General features: G+C 39.7%; 1 protein-coding gene across 5 annotated transcripts in view; it reads right to left on the bottom strand.

Moving 5' to 3' along the window:
- Positions 1-18,478, bottom strand: part of RNF130 (ring finger protein 130) — a 56,985-nt gene that overhangs the window by 14,136 nt on the left and 24,371 nt on the right. For 3 of the 5 annotated variants that reach the window (XM_048319564.1, XM_048319562.1, XM_048319565.1), the window contains 5 exons: positions 17,020-17,270; positions 13,435-13,506; positions 11,481-11,563; positions 4,803-4,899; positions 3,588-3,792 (listed from right to left, as the gene is read on the bottom strand). In XM_048319564.1, the coding sequence (XP_048175521.1) occupies positions 3,588-3,792; positions 4,803-4,899; positions 11,481-11,563; positions 13,435-13,506; positions 17,020-17,270 (708 nt within the window). Of the gene's footprint in view, positions 1-1,467; positions 1,722-3,587; positions 3,793-4,802; positions 4,900-11,480; positions 11,564-13,434; positions 13,507-17,019; positions 17,271-18,478 lie in introns of those variants that run through there. The other 2 variants (XM_048319561.1, XM_048319563.1) reach the window with 2 other exon arrangements.

Below are 18,478 nucleotides of genomic sequence, written 5' to 3'. Positions count from 1 at the left end.
TGCCCACATCTGGATGAGACTTCATGGGCTACAGCTCCTCCTCCTTCCCAATGACGTGCAAGTGCCCAGCAATGCAGACGTTCCTGTTCTGCAGCCCATCCTGCCCCATGCCTTCCCAAGCTATTTTTCCAGGCAGATTAACGATGTTCAGCTGCAGCCATGTTGCCAAGTTGCTGGTTGATGGCTGCAAGTTCAAGAGTTTGACAAATGGAAAAAATAATAATCAGTAGACTTGATAGGGCTATTTGAAGTTCTAAAAGTTTTCTTCATGAAGCCCTTTTGGAATAAGCATATGAAAAGAGGAGGAAGATTTGCAAATTAGTGGTAATGAAAAATCCCTGATGACCAATATTATGGACCGTCCTGAAGATGATTAGCTGAGATTGTCTAAAATTTTACACTGGAGACTATTAGACATGTTTCCATCTTATTGAGAAGGACACCTTATACTTTCCAAATAGCAGTAAAAGTTTAAAAAAAAAAAAAAAAAAAAAAATCCAAACCCCTTCTTTCTCTTATCTCAAAGAAAAAAAACGAAAGAAAATGTTTTTAAAGCTGCATTTCCAGGCAGCATTCCTTTGGATCTCACCCCACTTCTGGTTGAGAGATCAGCACTTTAATGGAAACTCAGCTGTGTCAAGATGTTCAGAGACAAAGAAAGATGTTGACACTTTGCCTTCACAAATAAATAATTAAATTATGATTAAACATATATCCTGAGCCCAGATATTCTGTAAACCTACATGAAAATAGCTAGATGTACCTAGTTAACAGATTTGCAGAAGAGATTTATACTTGCCCACACACAGAATTATAAAAAAAGACTGGAAGTCATCTGCTAGGGTAATTTCTTGTCCAGCCTGTCTGAAGGGAGGCTGGGGGTTTCTATATAGGTTAAGAAAGCATGGAAGCAAGCCTCCCTTAATTTAAGAGAGGAGAAACAGTACTGCATTCACTGCTTTCATCTCTCCCTCACCTAAGAAGAAGAAGATAGTTTTCTATTTAAACACCTTTTTTTTTCCCTTTAGCTGAAAGTGTGCCAACTAGGAGTACAGAATTATTTTTGTTTAATATGAAATTTGACTATAAAATTGAGGTGAAAACTGTCAAAGGTAAGTGCTGGTAGTAAGTTTTACTGGCAGGTGAATTTTGAACATGGGAATTTAATGGCAGAAATCTAATGTTTACCTAGACCAGTAATCAGAAACTGAACATAAATATTCTCTCTTTTCCCCTTTTCACATCTCCACTTAGCAAAGAGATTTCCTCAGGTAAGCCAGCTAAATATAAATTAAGAGGGACTTTACCCTGAAACCTGCTGTTAACAGACACTCAACATTTGAGAAAAGCAGGAAATTTGATTCCTTGAAAACTATACATTCCCCCTTCTCTTGGTATTTTATTCCCAATGTTGTCCATGACACACACCCACCAGAAATGCACAGAAATATCTGAATAGTTACTTACTCATTAGCATTCAAGCTAGCTGTGGCTTTGATGATCATGTAGCAGAGTGTAAGGGCACTGAGGAGGCCAAAACTGGCAATAATAAACCATTCTTCTGTTGACAAAGGAAAGGGAGGAAATCACTCGTGGGAGAAAGCGATGCCAATATTTCCCTCAAACACCACTGGCGGAAGGCAAGAGGCTTCTAAGCCATGACTGGCCCCAGGAGGTGAAGCAGAAGGAGGTTAAGCCACAGAGTTACTGACGGGAGAAGGCTAGCAAAGAAGAAGTGGAGAGAGGTGCAGAAAAAAAGCATGGCACAACAGTATTTCCTGGCTGAGCCCAAGGGTTAGTGATAAAGAAAAGTTACTTAACAATGTAAAGTGAAATGCAGGATCAAGGGAAAATGTAATGAAAACTCTGTCCACCCCCAAGTCAGAAAGACGACTGTCAGGTTGGGTTAGGTTTGGTGAGATGCAACTCTTTCACATAAGCACACCCAAAGTACTGTTGTACTTCAACTGTGTCTTCGCCCCCTCCCTCCTGAATTTATGTTATAGTGTTACTTAAAACCCAACAAAAATCAGGATAGATTGCTCAACAGTAAAACATAACTAGAGTTTTCCACTTAATAGACAGATAAACCCGCAGAAAAATAATTTCAACACTGGAGTAGACACACACATATTAAAAAATAAAAAGTAATATAAAGAAGTCTATTAAAGAATGTTCACTATTCAAAATTGTCCCCAGGATCAACCTGGCAGAAGTAACAGTTCAGAATACAAACACAGTTGTTGAATACAGCTTTTGGTTTAACTCTCATGCATCAAAGAATTCATGTGTCACCCATAAAATACAAACACTTCAAGAGCCCTTTCTAAAGCTTTACTTTATAAACATTATCAGAATGAACTGTTGGTGGTTATTTCTTGTTTTACCCTGGCATCCCATCTGTGCACAAGCAGCACTACAGCTGGGAACAGACAGTAAAAACACCTTCTGAAAAGGCAGTTAGTAAAAAGAGAAAACTACAGTTTCCCACCCATGACAAGGAAGCAGCACAGCCACAGATCTGTTCTTGTTCCACAAGACAACTGAGTGCAAGGTGAACCGGAGGTTGAACTCTGGATGGCAAAGTGACTTACTGGCTTTGTGGAGAATCCAGATTTTGTAGGTGGATTTTCCCATCTCAGATCAGGACATTTCTAGATATAGACTGTGTTTTCCATAAGGTGAGGGTTTTTTTTAAATGAGACATTTACTTTGCTACAGCATCTAAAGAAACACTCTAATGAACTGCATTGGTTTCACTGCCTCGTATAGATGTATCAGTGGCAACCAGTGCCACTAAGTTCAAAATCTAGATCACATATGCACATAAGCAAAATACAAGGAGAAAATTAGACTCTTGTACTGCATGGATTCTGTTTTTTGCAATTCATCCAGAAAAACAACCATTCATGCATCAAGTTGAGACTATACAGCACATGGAAAACTGATGCAATAGTTTTGTATTCATTATAGTGCTATTGTACATTAAAAACCCTAGGTAAATCCAGTAAGTGGAAATTTTCCATGCAGCTCTTATGGATAAGAGCTTTCAAGCAGTGCAGGAACACTTTTCTGATGTTATAAAACACTTGGACAATACTCAAATGTTGGTACATCAAATGCTTCTTTAATTCACAAATTTTATAAGAAAAAACACCTGCTAAGTGGCATCAGAATTCCAGTAGCAATGTTCTCAGGGGAAAAAATGTCTGCAGAAATAGCAGTCAGCTAAAATATTTATATTTGTATAAATTATTGCACGTAAAGTATTCTGAAGGGATAAATAATAATTTTGGCAATCCAGCCTCTCGTGCTGGTTACCGAATTCACGAAGGTTATTTTGGTGCCATTTTAGTTCATCCAGGGTTCTTTGCATGCGGATCTAAATGGATATACCATTAATAATGGAAGTGTTGGCACTGTCATACCTAAAGTTATTGGTTCCAGTAAGGAGCATATGCCTCTTGCAGAGGCACTGAGGTCACCTTTGTCCCTGCAGGGACATCCATCACCAGGGCCCTGCAGCACAGAGGGACACACACACCACGGAATCCGTAGGATGGTACTGGGAGCCAAAGGACACTTACTTGTCACTGCAATGTTGATCTCTCCTGACCTTGGTGTCAGCTCCCCGTCCTGTGGCAGCTGGGACATGCCCGAGGTGCGCAAGGGCTCCAGGCTGAGGGAGCTGTCGGTGCCGAAGTCGCCGAGCGCCGAGCGCCTGCTCGCCGGCTGCCCCCGCGTGAGCCTCTCCATGTCAAAGGCTACATTATCTGTGCATGGCACGTTGGGCTGGGCAAAAACACAGCTCCATGTTACAGCAGTGAATGTTCTATGGGTAGCAAACCTATACATTGAATAAACCCACCCACACACACTTCTTTCCGCCACTGTGGCTGTGCTGAGGTCACACAGGAGAGAAATGCATGAATGAACAACTTCTACCTGAAGTCACCTCTTTAAGAGGAGAAAGAAGAAGCAGAAAAAATGATTGAGATACAAGGATGGGACTCAAATACACTTGTATCATAGCCTATGCCTGTATGGTTTACCACAACCATGACAAACTCTGAATTCTACTGTATCCTCTGCTAAAAACCCAGGTATGTTATTAACTGCAAAAACAGGTCATCCACAATATATCTGCTACTATTTCTTCGGAAATGTGCAAATTTGCAACTGACACAGCTAAAAATGGAGGCCTGATTATTCTCACTGTCTTGAATCAAAAACTAGTTTAGACAGTCTCTCCATATGTTCTTCTCCTACTCTGAAAAGAGCATCACTCCCACTTTATAATTTTTTCCTCATACAGGAAAGATTAAAAAAATCTTCTTTGAGGTTTCATTGCTATCCCTTTGTGAACTGGTCAACCAAAGCATAATGTCTTATGGGGATCCCATAAGACATGACCTGCTTGAGGAAAACTCACTGCCCTTGGCTACGGTGGGGCTTTTAATGTGCAAATTTAAGACTGTCTACAGGAAACCACGAGAACACGAGATTCACAGAGTAAATATAATGAGGGTTGAAAGGACTTGAGAAAAGGGAAGATTACAGAGAATCTAGCATACTTCCAGCAGATAATTGCCATAAATGCAAATATAACAATATATTCTCAATGACCAACCAGGGAAAGAAGGACCAACAACAAATCAGCAGCAAAGAAATTGGTAAAACCCCCTTAATATTTTCTCAGTAAGGGTACTAGAATACCCTTACCCCTCTCTCCCCTAAAATTATTCTTCCTGTTCTGGGTCTCAGACATGGGAGAAAGAAGAGCTCACAACAGAGCAACTTACCACAATTCCCAGTGCCTTCAAAATGTTCAGTTTACACATTGGACACGTACAGTGCTCACTGAGCCATGGATCCACACAGACTTTGTGGAACACGTGCCTAGAAGAACAGAGAAGGTACCTACATAGTTTGCAAACAGTTCTATTTTATACAATGAAAACGACTTAAACTTTTGGATAGTTGCTTTTTTTAATTTTAAAATACATGCAAATCTTAGAATTGCCAGTATTCTGTGGTAATTGCAGTAATTAAAAAAAATTTGCTTCTTGTTGTCACTCTTTACTAATAGTTCAATTAGGAGGAAACACTTGAAGATTTTAATTCCCACCTCACACCCCCCTTTTACTGTGGATATGAGTAGAAGATGTAAGGTAAAAGAACCAAGGTAATGCCATTCCCACCATAACTTGTCTACAGTCTTGTCTCAGTTTTGATGCAGAATTTGACCATAAACTGTGTAGGCAGAGCATAGATCCATCAGCTGTCAATTTTGTTCACAAGTCAGTGGAACCAACCCAAACACATTCCTGTTTGACTTTGAAAAGGCTTTTATAATTATCATATCGAAGTAAAAAGAAGGCTTTCCCCCTGCCATCAGTATTTCTTGATATCAAGAAGGAAAACATGTCCATCATGGTATGATTGTCATAAAAATAAAAGGAGAGGCAAACTGGGCTTTCAGAGGTGGAAAGGCAAATTGTGCTCCTACTTGCACAGCAGGGAACTCTGCAATAGGCAACAGTCTGCATTGCCTCCTACACTGCATTCAAAGTCTTAGTCACACACATGAATATAATATAACAGTGTTGGGATTGATATAAACCAGTATAACAAGAAAGGACTACGCAGAGACCAAAACAAGGTACATAAATTAAAGGAAGTAAAGGAAATGAATGCTCTCTTAGCTTTCCAAAAGGCAAAGAACTTTTCAGAGGATATTCATGGCAGGCATGGGTATCACAAGACTGTCTACCCAATATAGATTCAGCAAATACTCATAAAAACCCAATCTGAGTAACTGCCTATGATAACTCCAATGATAAGAGCCCTGATCCTTCATTTCCAGTGGTGCTGACTGCAGAGCAAGAAGCCAGTAAGAGCAGGCACACCCAAACACGACAGACTGGTGATCATGACAAAGATCAGCAATTACAAGGGCTGCTTAATCAGCGAAGAGCTGTGCTCTGGAGCCAGCAGGGAAAGGGGCAGGGGCAGAACAAGCAGTTCTTGCCATCTGTTTGAGGCATCAGCAGGGTCTGCAAGAGGTGGTCATGTGTGCCCCCAAGGCAGCATAAAGCTGAGATATTCTCTGCCCCCTCCTTGCTCGGGTTACACTTGTGCTCTGTGCCTCAGAAAGCTCATCATGGAATCCGGGAGCTCTTTGCTCCCTGTCCTTTGGGATTTTAACACCAGAGACCAAATGAGGCACGTTGCCAGATTATCTGCTTTTAAGTCTCTGAAAGGCCTCCTGGAACTGTTAAACATTGCAAAAGACAGTATATAATTATGTTCCATGTCTTCAGACTGATGCAGGGACTAAAGAATATCAACATTACGAAGTTGTAGGCAGCTACAGCTCTATGTCCTACCTGTACTAATTAAAGATGCACAATTAGGGTGTAAAATAGTCAATAGAAGATAGACAGGGAGCAAAAGAATTTTGCTTATCTCTATCCCAGATAATGCAGGAATAAAAACTTAAAGAACCTCAGTTAGTCACTTGGCTGGCCTGTGTCCTCTAGCAAGATGGTAATCACAAAAAACAGGGTATGTACAGCGACTTGTGTTCAAATCATCACCCAAAATAGACTCACTTCTATTATTATTCTTAACGCATTCCCTTCATTCCTCACAAAACTACAGGAAACAATGTTTAGAAACTCTGGGTGATACAAAATGGTTTTAAATATTCTGAAACATACAGAGATGCTATTTTTCTATGTTAGGCAAATTATGACTTTTATTTGCTTGTTTTCTTTTAAGTCTCTGGAGTCTGTTTTTTTAAAGTAGAACAAACCTGAAAATCTAATATTTTGGGCAAGAGCAGACATCAAGACTCCACAGAAGTATGAAAACAGCTTTATTATATCATTATTGGCTAATCAGTGCTGTAGAAGCACTCAGATCAAGTGAAGCAGGCGACTGATGTAGATGCCAACATGCATCCACTAAATATTATAAGTTATTTTAAAAAGCCATTAGCACTTTGATATATTTATAAACACAGCCGAATTGCTTTTGTGACCCCCTAATTCTTTGCTTTTAGTTCCTAAACCTTCATGGATGTTTATTAATGTGTTTCAAAGAAGTGCAGTTCTCCAAAGGTTCTTGATTTAGAAATCATGGCTCTGCCTACTACTTACAGAGTTTCTCTACCTCTTAAAAAGTTTGCTGATAGCATTACTGTGGCTCAGGCTCTGTCTGGATTTGTCTGTTTGCAAGAGTTAAAAAGGAGTTATACAGCAATGACGACAGCAAACAAGAATTATTTTCAAACCTCACACTGACAAAGTAAGCCCTTGCAATTTCTGCTCTCATAAACCTTCCTCCTCTTCCTATTTCTGTCATTGGTATTCCAGGACCATAAATCTGAAGAGTTCCCAGCAAGTTGCTCTTGGTCACGACAACTGATGATGTTCCCTCAGGAGCCACACGCTGGGGAGTCAGGCGTGACACAGCCTCTGCTGCCTCTCCAGCCTCGGGCTGGAGGAAGCAGGGCTGGCAGCCAGGCTGGCAGCACTGATGGAGTCTCCCATGCAGGCACAACTCCAGGCAGGTGACCTGCAGGTATTTTTCCACTCTGTCAGCACACCCAAGCCAGTTGCCCTCCAGCTGGTAATAAACACCATAAAACCAACTCTTGTACAACATGGCTTCTTTGCAGCATTTCACAGGGGAGAAAGTGAGTTAGGAATCTCTTTTAGTGGTGTAAGGCCTCCAAATTTGCACATCACAGAAGGAGAAGGGTTGAATGATTTTCAAGTGCTGTTTCCCTAAAGCTCACTACCCTTCCCTGCTCTCAGTGCAGCATCCCACCAAAGGGACCTTTGCTGTTGCAAAGAGCATCTTTGGCTACTGCTGGGGGCAGCTGCTCCCCTGGCCCTGGGGTCCAAGGCACTGCAGGAGGCAGAAAGGATGCCATCAAGACTCTGTGTTAATTTGGTCTTAAAAAGAAAAAGGTAGCTATTTGCAGCAGCACAGAATCAAACAGATAAAAATATGAAAATCAGGTTTAGTCACTTTTGTCACTTTCCTCCTTCTTGCCCAGGATAGAAATTAAGAATTTGGCTCAAAAGCCATCTATTTTATAGTATTCACAACTCTTAATTCTTTTGCTACCTTGTTAATTCCTTCCTTCCCAGGATATCTTTCTGCCCTTTCCAATGTCATTTTCTGCTCTTCTCTAACCTGTCACTTTGCTCTCCCCATCCCTTATCTCTCACTAATCCTTCACACTACCCACTCCTGATCACTTTCCACCTAGTGCCTGTTCAGCCCCTAAATGCAACAGTGTGATGGTAGAATAAAATTACCTGAAGAAAGAGAATGTCCATGAAGTTTGTCTTTCGCTAGGATCCCTCTGACATTTGCTTCCTCTACTTATTTTTCCCTTACATAATGACAGTCACAAAAGACACATTCCTCAAGCTTGGAAGCCTGAAACAGATGGCTGCTTGTCCCTCAGTGCACTAAAGCTATAGGTATGTCCATAGACTGCTGGTACTAAACATACTTCTCTCTCTAAAGCACAAAATGAGCTATTGCAAACAATTCAGTTGAATTTCTACCATTTTAACCATACTTTATTTTTAGATTGGCCACAATTTCCCGCACGCCATGAAACTTTACATCACAAATGCGGTGTTTCACCACAGAATTTTAGGTGCAGCTTGCTCAGCTGCTGGTAGATTTTGCCTGCTGTGTGTCTGCCCAGATTCCTCTACTGAGGCACAGAGTGACAGACCATACTTAACTGCAGGGAATAACTGTGGTACTAAAGGGAAAGGCTACTTTTAAATTGATGAAAGCAGCAAGGATGCCTCATGCCAGTGATTCCTACTGTCTAATGATTACAGCTTCCCCAACAAGCACAGTAAGAAGAATTTCTAGCCTTTCATTTGCTTTCTCTTGGTCAAGTAATTTTCTCCACGGTTTTCTTGCAATTTATTTTCTCATCTGGCTTAGAAGCTCTCTTGTAGGCTTTGTTTTATAGTCTGTGCGCTGTTTGGGTTGTTTTTTTGTTTAAACTAACATTTCATGCTGTGCTAAAATGGGAGGTTGAAGTATGAGAAAGTAGAAAGGAGTTAAACCTCCAAAACAAGGTTTGGGGAGAAGCATTTCAGGCACTGAAGACTGAAAAACCTTACACGGAATCTGATATTTATTGGGCCCATCTCTGCAGGTAGTAGTTGGCTTTTCATCCACAAATATAAAAATGTCTTGTGGAAAGCATCCATCTCACTGTTTGTGTCTAGCCTAGATGGTTTTGCACTCAAAAGCTGAGCTGCAGCAAATGAAAAGTGAGATGTAAAAAAGAAGTAGAAAGCGAACATAAAAGTTGTCATACAGCCTTCAGCAGGAATGTAATCTGAGCCTTCGCTGACCTTACATTCTTGTGAAAAACAGAACCGAAAACGATCTACACAAGAGCCTTGATCTCTCCCTTACATGGGAGACTGCACTGGGGCAGGTTGTGCTGAGGTGGCAGCCAGGTGCACCTGCATGCAGCTCCCTGAACAGCTGTAACTATCCCTGAGGGCCCAGAGCTTCCTGCCTGCAGGACTGCAGCTCACCAAAGGTGTATGAAGGAAAAGGACTTTTCTTTCTTTCTTTTTTTTTTTAAATTAAAAAAAGTATTAATGATCACCTTGTTTAAATGGTCTGTATTGTATCTGTGGATATGAGCAACATATCCACTGCTTGGACGGGGGCAGTTGTTCAACTAAGGACGTTGGCTTTTAATCCCAACTCTGCCTTGTGCTCAGTGGGAAGAGTTGTTTTCCTATGGGGGAAGACTCATTCTCTCTTCACTGGCAAGGACCTCCTCCTGCCTTTTGTTTGGTATCAAGAGAAAGGCACAGAGGGGTGGGACTTGTGACCTTTCATTCCACGTCCTTGAGCCTCACAGTACCACCCTGAAGTACAAAAGAGATGCTTTCTTAAGAGGCAAACAATCATCTCAGTGGTCCAAAACTGGTGTGCAGTTTCCAGAAGTTCCTCCTCTAATTTCTGACTAAGCTTCTGCATAACATATCAAAAGAGCAGGGCTTAATTCACCTACACAAACTTCACTTGAGATTGCAATAAATGATGTAACTCTGAAATCTTTACTTAACACTTGGGAGTACATTTTTTAGAGCAAGAGGACATCAACTTTGAGTAAAAATGACCGAATTGTAAAGAAGAAACACACCCACACCTACATGATTAAAAACTCCCAAACCTTTACAAATTAAGACCAAGCTCTTCTATTCCTAAATATTTTGAGTTTCTAAATAATCATTTGTAGAGTATGTTAACTAAACAACATTAAGAATCTAAAACACGTCACTGTTTCCTACTGTCCAAGAGGTAAGGGACACAGAGAACAGTAAACTGAATTAGATTTTTGGCTTCAGAAGTATAATGCACACATATGTTGATCAATAAGATATAAAATAATAGTGTTTTCCTTTTATGATGATGGAAATACACTGCACATTAGAAGATATTCCAGCTATTCAGAACAGCCTGCAGGAGGATTTAGAAGACCAATAATGAGCTCTTATGTGCTGCTGCTGCCTGACTGGAGATTGGCTCCAACACATGACTTTGTTGCTTCTGGAGTATCATGCAGAACCATTTATGTATCAAGTACAAGCCAAGTTACTGGATCTTGCTGCATATACACAACCTAACTTACACATGGTTTTTGTGCCTGGAGATGGGGAGAAAGCTTTGCATTTCAGAACACAAGGGAAAGATGTCCTTGGTAATGCCTGAAGCTACCAAAATGTATGATGCATCAAAATCAGCCACCAGGTGGAAAAGTATTTAAAAGCATCTCTCAAAGAGAAAATGTCCCAAAACAACTCAAGAATGGAAATGGAATGGAAACAAACTGAAAACCTGTAAATGTCAACACAGTGCCATAAAAGGGGTAGAAGTTGTTATATTTTAAGCACTAATGCAGAATCACCAGCAAGTACAAATCTTCAGACACAAGCCAAGATCACACTGCACTGAAGAGACCAAAGACAGATGACAGCACAGAAGCTGCCTAATGTCAGGAGGTATGAAGGTTGCAAAGACTGCATTTCTATTTCCTACAATTTTGGAAACCATCAGCCAGCTGTTGCACATCTACTGTGCAGAATGCTGCAGCTGTACCTGGCTCCTTATACTGAAGTTTTTTGAGTCTGCCCATGACTTGGTCCTTAAACCTGCACCCCCCTCCACCTCACTGCAATCTCAATAGCTCCACTGCCAATATCTTTAATATAATTCTGTTTAATCTCCACTGTCCTAATAGTGCCAGCACCCACACTCACACTTTCTGGCACCATAGTCTAAAATAAAGTGGCTGTTATTAGGACTGAAAACATCGAACAAATGCATTTGTGAATTACAATGCACATGAAATGAAGCAAAAGAGCACCAACAGATAACAGTTTCCAAACAAAGCAACTTCATTATCTTACTTGCACGGCAAAATGCGAACAACATCGTTCTGCTTGTAACTCTCAATGCAGACAGCACAATGATCAAAGTCTGGGTCTGTTTCCTAAAATGAATAGAATGAGAATTCAAGTCAAGAGTCAAAGCTATGACAAATGTCAAAGTAGTTGTGACTAGTACATGAACTGCTTTGTGCCAAGTAGCTGTTACCAAGCTATAAATCCAATGACTGCATTGTTATACTTCAACATGACTTAAGCAAGAAAAGCATCTCCTACATACAAAACTCCTATTTTTTTGAGCTGGTAAATCACCATTTGAAACATAAGCTAAGGCCTAAATGATTCCAATGTTCAGTGAAATCATTATAAAATATAGTGGAATTTTTCCTAGATTTCCTTTTGTTTTTTACTTCCAGCTTGGAGATAACATTTATCCAGGGCTATTTCATCCAGCGATTTTTTTGTTTGGTTTTTGTTGTTGTTGTTGTTGTTTTTGTTGTTTGTTTGTTCTGGCAGAATAAGAATTCTGGGGCTCATTTTTACAGCCAGAACTAGCACATATTACTTATTGCAGAGTAGTCCCATATTTGCTGCTTACTTGCAGAAATATCATTGCTCTTATCCAGACATGAACATGAGGATCACTGATTGACTGACTCTTCTCTTTTCTGTTTTCCAAAAGTTAAGATTTTTTAAAATTCTATTTTAAAATACGGTATTTTTAAATTCCAATTGAAAAAGATGGGACTTCATTTGGATATAGATATGGCATCAACAATACATATTTAAAATGTTTGGGCCTGTGACAAAAAATAGGCTGTTCCTTCTCTTAGTTCAACGTCACTGTTCTTTTTGATGCCAACCAGCTACAAGCCAGACACCAAGACAGGGACCAGAGCAAGGCCACAGCCACTCCTGGTCAGCAGCAGCCAGGGCAGCACACAGAGAATCCTGATGGCTCTTCTGAGGAAAAAAAGGTTTTTCCCACTCTGTTCACCTGCATGTGCACCTCATGCTGTCTGCACTGCAACCTACACAGCACTTGACAGCATAAATTCAGAACTGGCAAGACAACAACATTTTTTAACATGGAAAAGTTCCTCTAATCTGTATGTTCTCCCATTCCAGAAAAGATTTAGTGCAGTGGGCTGTTTTGAAATAAAACTACATAGGGAGGGAGGAAGAACAGAAAGACATTTTCTCTGCCTTCTCTCTGGAAGCAAATTTTCCTATCACTTCCTAATCTCCCACTGCAGATAGTGTTGACAAGAAAGATAAAAAGGAATCACAATACAAAGGCCCTAGGAAATAAGATTTTAAAAATCAAATCATAGCCAGAATTTCCCTGCCTTTTGAAAATTAAAGCTAAAAAATTAAGCAAGATTAATGACTATTTTTTCCTTTCAGAATCAAAAATAAAGTAATACTGCTCATGAAGTGGAAAAAGCTTACAACATAACACACCATATATTTTAGTTTGTATACCAGCAAGAAATGTTCTTGGAGTAATATTTACTGAAATACCTCTTTATGCTCCCCCTTAACTTACTGAATAGTTGTATTTTACTTAAGAGATATCTTCAATTATCTGTCTTATATATTTATTTTTCCTTTACAGAACCTATATATGGAAAGGTTCTAAGCTTAAGAATTCCACATAAACAATGCCAGCCCTTATGTACTCACGCCAGGACATCCTCCCAGCCAGCCAGCACACAAAACCACCCTCAGTCACAGTTGCCAGATGGAGTGCAAATAGTATTTAAGCAAGAAAAACTTCTTTGAAATATACAGACTTACAGCACACATCAATACTAACAGTTTCACAAAGTATTGTGCCACAGGACAAAGCAAGCCTCCAACAAGGAAGGCAAAGTCATAAATCAGAAACTGAAAGAAAAAACTGAGAGTGTTTCCCCAGAAAAAAAATAAACATGACGCTCAAGTTTATCATGTTGAAATCTTATTATTATACCTTATCACCCTTCTTTACTGTCCTGGTTGTCAATTTACCAATGGCTTTCTTGGCAGCATCTCCAAGTCGACGCTAATAAAGTGACAAAGAAGAGAACACAAATTAACCCTGATAAACAAGCTTCATTAGTGTCCTTTATAATGAGTTATTTGGGCTCAGTAATACCATTGCAATACACACTATGGCAGCAGGCCAACACATAAGACAAAATGCAAACACAGCAAAGCACTGAGATTTGTTGAGAAGGAAAAATAGCCAACAGCTGAATCCTCAAATGCTCTCCATAAGCATGGGCATAAAACTCAGGGACTGTATAGAAGTCCACAGAAGTGAATCAGCACTGATGTGCAAAACTAATCAAAGCCAGGTTGCAGGATAAAAGCTGAAGCAATGTCCCCTCCTGATGATTTCCATTGTACTCTGTTCATACTGGTTTTTATTCAGTGTGCTGTAATACACTGCTTGTTCTCTTAAGCTTGAATTATTTTTATATTTCCCCCCCTGAGCAGGCTGATCTTATTCTGAGATGCACAAGATCCTCCCAGTGTAACCTAGTTTCTCTCTTGCTATTACCCAAAACCACCACAATCTCATAAAAGAAAAAAATGATGGGTCACGAAATCTAAATAAGCCAATACAGACTTAAATTAAGCTGAAATTAATACTGGTTTGAAGATAACCTCAATCTGCATGCAGAGGCCAAACTATTTTTCTGCTGTTTATGTTGCTTCATGACCACCACAGTTAGATGGAAGGAGCCTTTTCTGACATTCAAGTGCTGATTCCTACTGAAATGCCCAGTTCCCAGCCAACAAAGAATGGCTATTTGTCACTGTTTACCCACTGGGGTCCCAAAGGTGGGCACTGAATGAAACAAAGATCCTGTTGTCTTCCTTCAGTGACATGAGACATCAGACTTGGTTTAAAACTGACTTAAAAAACAGAAGTTCACGTATCTCCTCTTTCCCCTCCAACCTGTACCGCGTACTCCACCTTTGAAAGGGATGAGCTGCTTCTGAGAATGCAGCTCTCAAAACCTTTCCTGCAGCCTGCAATCCATGTGTGGGGTGTTGTGCCCACCTTCTATGAAACTGAAACCCAAATCCTTCATAAGGTGTACCCCCTGTATCACACATTTCCCTGCACACAAACTGGAATGAAAGTTGCTTTTATTTGAGAAACACAATGATGTCACAAGTCTGCATCGCAACTGACTGTACCACTTATTCTAGAATTACATAAGCACTTTTCTTCCTTGTGGTTTCACAGAACAGCAGCTCTAATTTTGTATTTTTTAGAGCAAGGATTTGAAAAAAAATCAGATACACAGTCCCAGCTACTGAAGCATATCCATGTAGGAAGCACAGCATGAGAAGCAGAGCTGGGATAGGAAATTATATGCTTCCTAGAGTCAAAAATCTCACCCTAACTTCAATATGCAAGAATTTGGTCAATTTAAGCAGATCTAAATTACGTGCCCTGGAACAAGCATATTGGCCTGAGAACTTAATGACACAGAACACACTGGGCACACTGCTGGAGTAGATAACCATTGCATAACCAAAAGAGTGATTACTGAGAGGAACGAGGCTGAAATGGCATTTAACTCAAATGCTCAACACTACCAGCCAAGTAAATGTGGGTAGTATCTGTATTTCATTCCACTGCATGTGATTGTATATGCACTACAAGAAATTTTAAAGATTATTTTCCCACTGAGAGCATAATATTTCAGCAGAATTCTTCCAACATATTGAAGTTATTTTACGTAAATAAATTTGCTAAATAATAACTTTCATCTCTTCCGTTGAAGAGGTCAATCTCTTCTATTTTCTAATTTTAACAAATACTCTTTCATGCTAACACTGGAAACACTCAGAATTTGCTATTTTGCTAAGTTAGGGCACAGGCACAGACCATATGCTTGCCTTTAAAAACCACAACCGTGTGGATGGAAAAGGTCACTTCCACATGCAAAAGAGTTTCACACCTCCAATGGAAGCACGCAAGAATAACCATGTGAAATACCAATATCTGCTTGTGTTATCTACAAAACACAGCAAGTTTTTGATGGCTTTGATTTAAAAAACAGAAAAACGTGCGCCTTGACGTAACTTAAAAACAAGATCATAGCCTAAACCAAGTTATTTCATCACTAACAGTACAGTCTTTGTGAAAGCTCTCAAAGCTCTTTAAAAGTAAGCTGTAGCTGTCGCCACCTTCTTATTAAAGTTTAATAAGTTCAGCTTTTTAAACCACATAAAATTTTCATCAAGTTTCTCCTGACCTTTGTAAAAATTTAAAGAAAGAAAAAAGGTCCTAAGAGCCCTTTCCCAATGGAGCAACTGTTTTGAAACGTGGACATTTGGAAGAAGCCTAGAGCCATGTAGGGGATAGAGAAGGCACAATTTAGTATTCCACAGACATTCATTAAGTTACAGTTATATTTAAACTTTCACCATCCCAAGGGACCACACTAAGTACTGGCTACAGTGTGGTCATTTAAGAATGACATCCTTAGGAAAATCTACAGGATGCCCATGGGACCTGCAGCATCAGACACTATTTATAGTAACTGAAAAGGAAATCCTGTGCCACCACCAAGGCTTTGTAAGCTTGAATTTGTTCTAGGTCTGACAGAACACCAAAGAACTGCCTCACAGCCAGCTGCCGTGTATCACCTGTAATTTGGGGGAAAGGGGGACAGTGACTAGAGGTCAGGAGGTTTTGACTAGAGGTCAGGAGGTTTCTAAGTTAGCCTTGGCAGAGAGACAGGGCAAAGAGGACACTATGGATTTCCCAAGGCTTACTGACCCTTCTCAATAAAAGCCAAGGCACACTATGGAAGGTCATTAAGTCCACACTAGTAAAACATATACTTCTAAAGTTTAATCTGTGTTTGAGTTGACAATTTGATTTAGTCTGGGTCTCTGACTATGGCCATAAGAGTTGAAAAGGAATGTAAGCAAGGTATATTGGACAAAATTTTAGTTAAAATATATCACCAGGAGAATTAGGCACTCCTTACCAAGGGTGATCTTAAATAAAGTTGAAAGTCAACACAGACCACTAAGCAGCTCTACACCTTAGTTTTCTTACCCTAACATTCATGATAGATTATGATTTAGGAATACTTTTATACAATTTCTGAATTACCTTAACTATTACAGAAGGTATCCTTAAGAGCATAGAGAGAATTAGTAACATTTGCTCAGTGTTCCCCCATACTACACAAGTCGATTCATAATTTAACTTTCTTCCCCATTCCCAACATACATCCAGTACATATTTACTCAGCCAACACAGAATTCATCTTACTTTTGGACTTACACTAACTAAAACTCCAAGTATTTTGCTTCAGTTCTATTCTTTCCTGTCATGTATTAGGATCTATACTGGTGCTGCTCAGGTTGAAAACACTTTGCTATATAAAAAATCCTTGTCTGGCAACATGCTCTGCCTTGGAACAAAGAGGTTCTGAACACCAGTTTGATGGGCATTCCTTAGAAACTATTTGTTCTCTATTGATTATTGTATACAGAAATATTATCTCCATAACTTAAGAGAAAAGAAGAGACCCCTTACCTGATTCCTGTCACGTGCACTTGTGTACCTGATCTTCTGGATGAAGTAAAATATTAACCATGCTGAAGAAATGATCATCAAAACAATGAATGATATTGACACGAAGACTAGAGAGCCCCGACTGAAGTTCTTCGGAGGAACACGGGACCCCACTGCTATGGCCATCAGGACAGAGATATTCTTTTCCAAGTAATTCAGGATCTCCTTAACCTTCGATTCTGTAATCATGACAGCAACAATGTCTCCAGTTCCTATAAAAAGGGAAAAAATATTTAATTTATATTTAAAATTAACATGGCATGCTGCTCACAAGATGAATTTTCCAGTTTTCCAAATGGAAAGCCATTTGACAACTCGAGGTTTTAATCTAAGCCATCTGTGGCACATGGAACATGCTACTGGGCACTCTACTCATGCCTTGTCCTTCAAACCCAGATTTTCAAATTAGGGCATTAACATGCAAACTCTCTGCAGCTCCACACATAGTAACAGATCTCTACTGCTGGTTACACAGTACTTCCCATATTATAATTACTGTGTGCAGTCCGAACTAGCTTTCAAAAGTACGTTTGTTCCAGATCTGAAGCCATGAATACCTAAACAGGCAACTCTCAGAAAAACATTTAGGAGATGAGTGAGAATATGAGAATATTGCTCAAGCGCCCTTAGCACAGGCAGTGCTGTGGATGTTGCTGGGAAGAGTTATGCAAGTTCCCCAGCGTGGTTATGTGGCTGCAAAGTAAAAGAGAATTGAAAAACTTGGCGGAAGTTTGACTGCTGATTTTATCACCCATACAAAGACACGCTTGATAGGATTGCAAAGAGGCTGTCAGCTTCATCAGCTCCATTTTCAATGTGTAGCCCATCTGTTTTCATAGTGTCTTGCCTCTAGACTATTTCCTGTCCCAAAGGGAAAATTATTGGTACAAGGATAATAGGAAAACCATAAGCCTTGCCGAAAAAGAACAAAATCACCTGTAGAGCAGAGAGAGCACCCACGTTTTAATGCAAAGACCCCATTAAAAAAAGAGGATTTTGAACACAGGGTAATTATAATTTCAAAGAAAGGAAAGTTTTAGAAAAACCAAAGCCAGAAAGAAAAAAAACCTTGCGAAGTTTCATTCTTATTCATCCAGACTTATTTGCTTCCTATACTAAAAACCTTTTCAAGACCTATTTTCAAAATGCTTGCAAAATCTGCTCATCTGCTTGTTCCATCTGCTTGCTCCAATTCACATTCCCTCAGAGAGGAGCTGTATAAGGCAAACGACTTCAGCACCAAGATTCTGGATTTAGAGTGGATTTAAACTACAGAGAACCTAGTGTGACAGTAGAGAACATGAGATCCTATTTTAATACAAGGCATTTGTTCAAAGTCTTTTAATCAAAACCTAATTTTTAAGAAGCTACTGTATCCACAAAATGATGTTCAAGAGCCAAAAGAGCAGCATCTTTGAAA

This window comes from Corvus hawaiiensis, chromosome 15 (genome assembly GCF_020740725.1).
Source record: "Corvus hawaiiensis isolate bCorHaw1 chromosome 15, bCorHaw1.pri.cur, whole genome shotgun sequence".
NCBI classification, from domain to species: Eukaryota; Metazoa; Chordata; class Aves; order Passeriformes; family Corvidae; genus Corvus; species Corvus hawaiiensis.
This window is presented reverse-complemented; position numbering and strand designations above follow the sequence as displayed.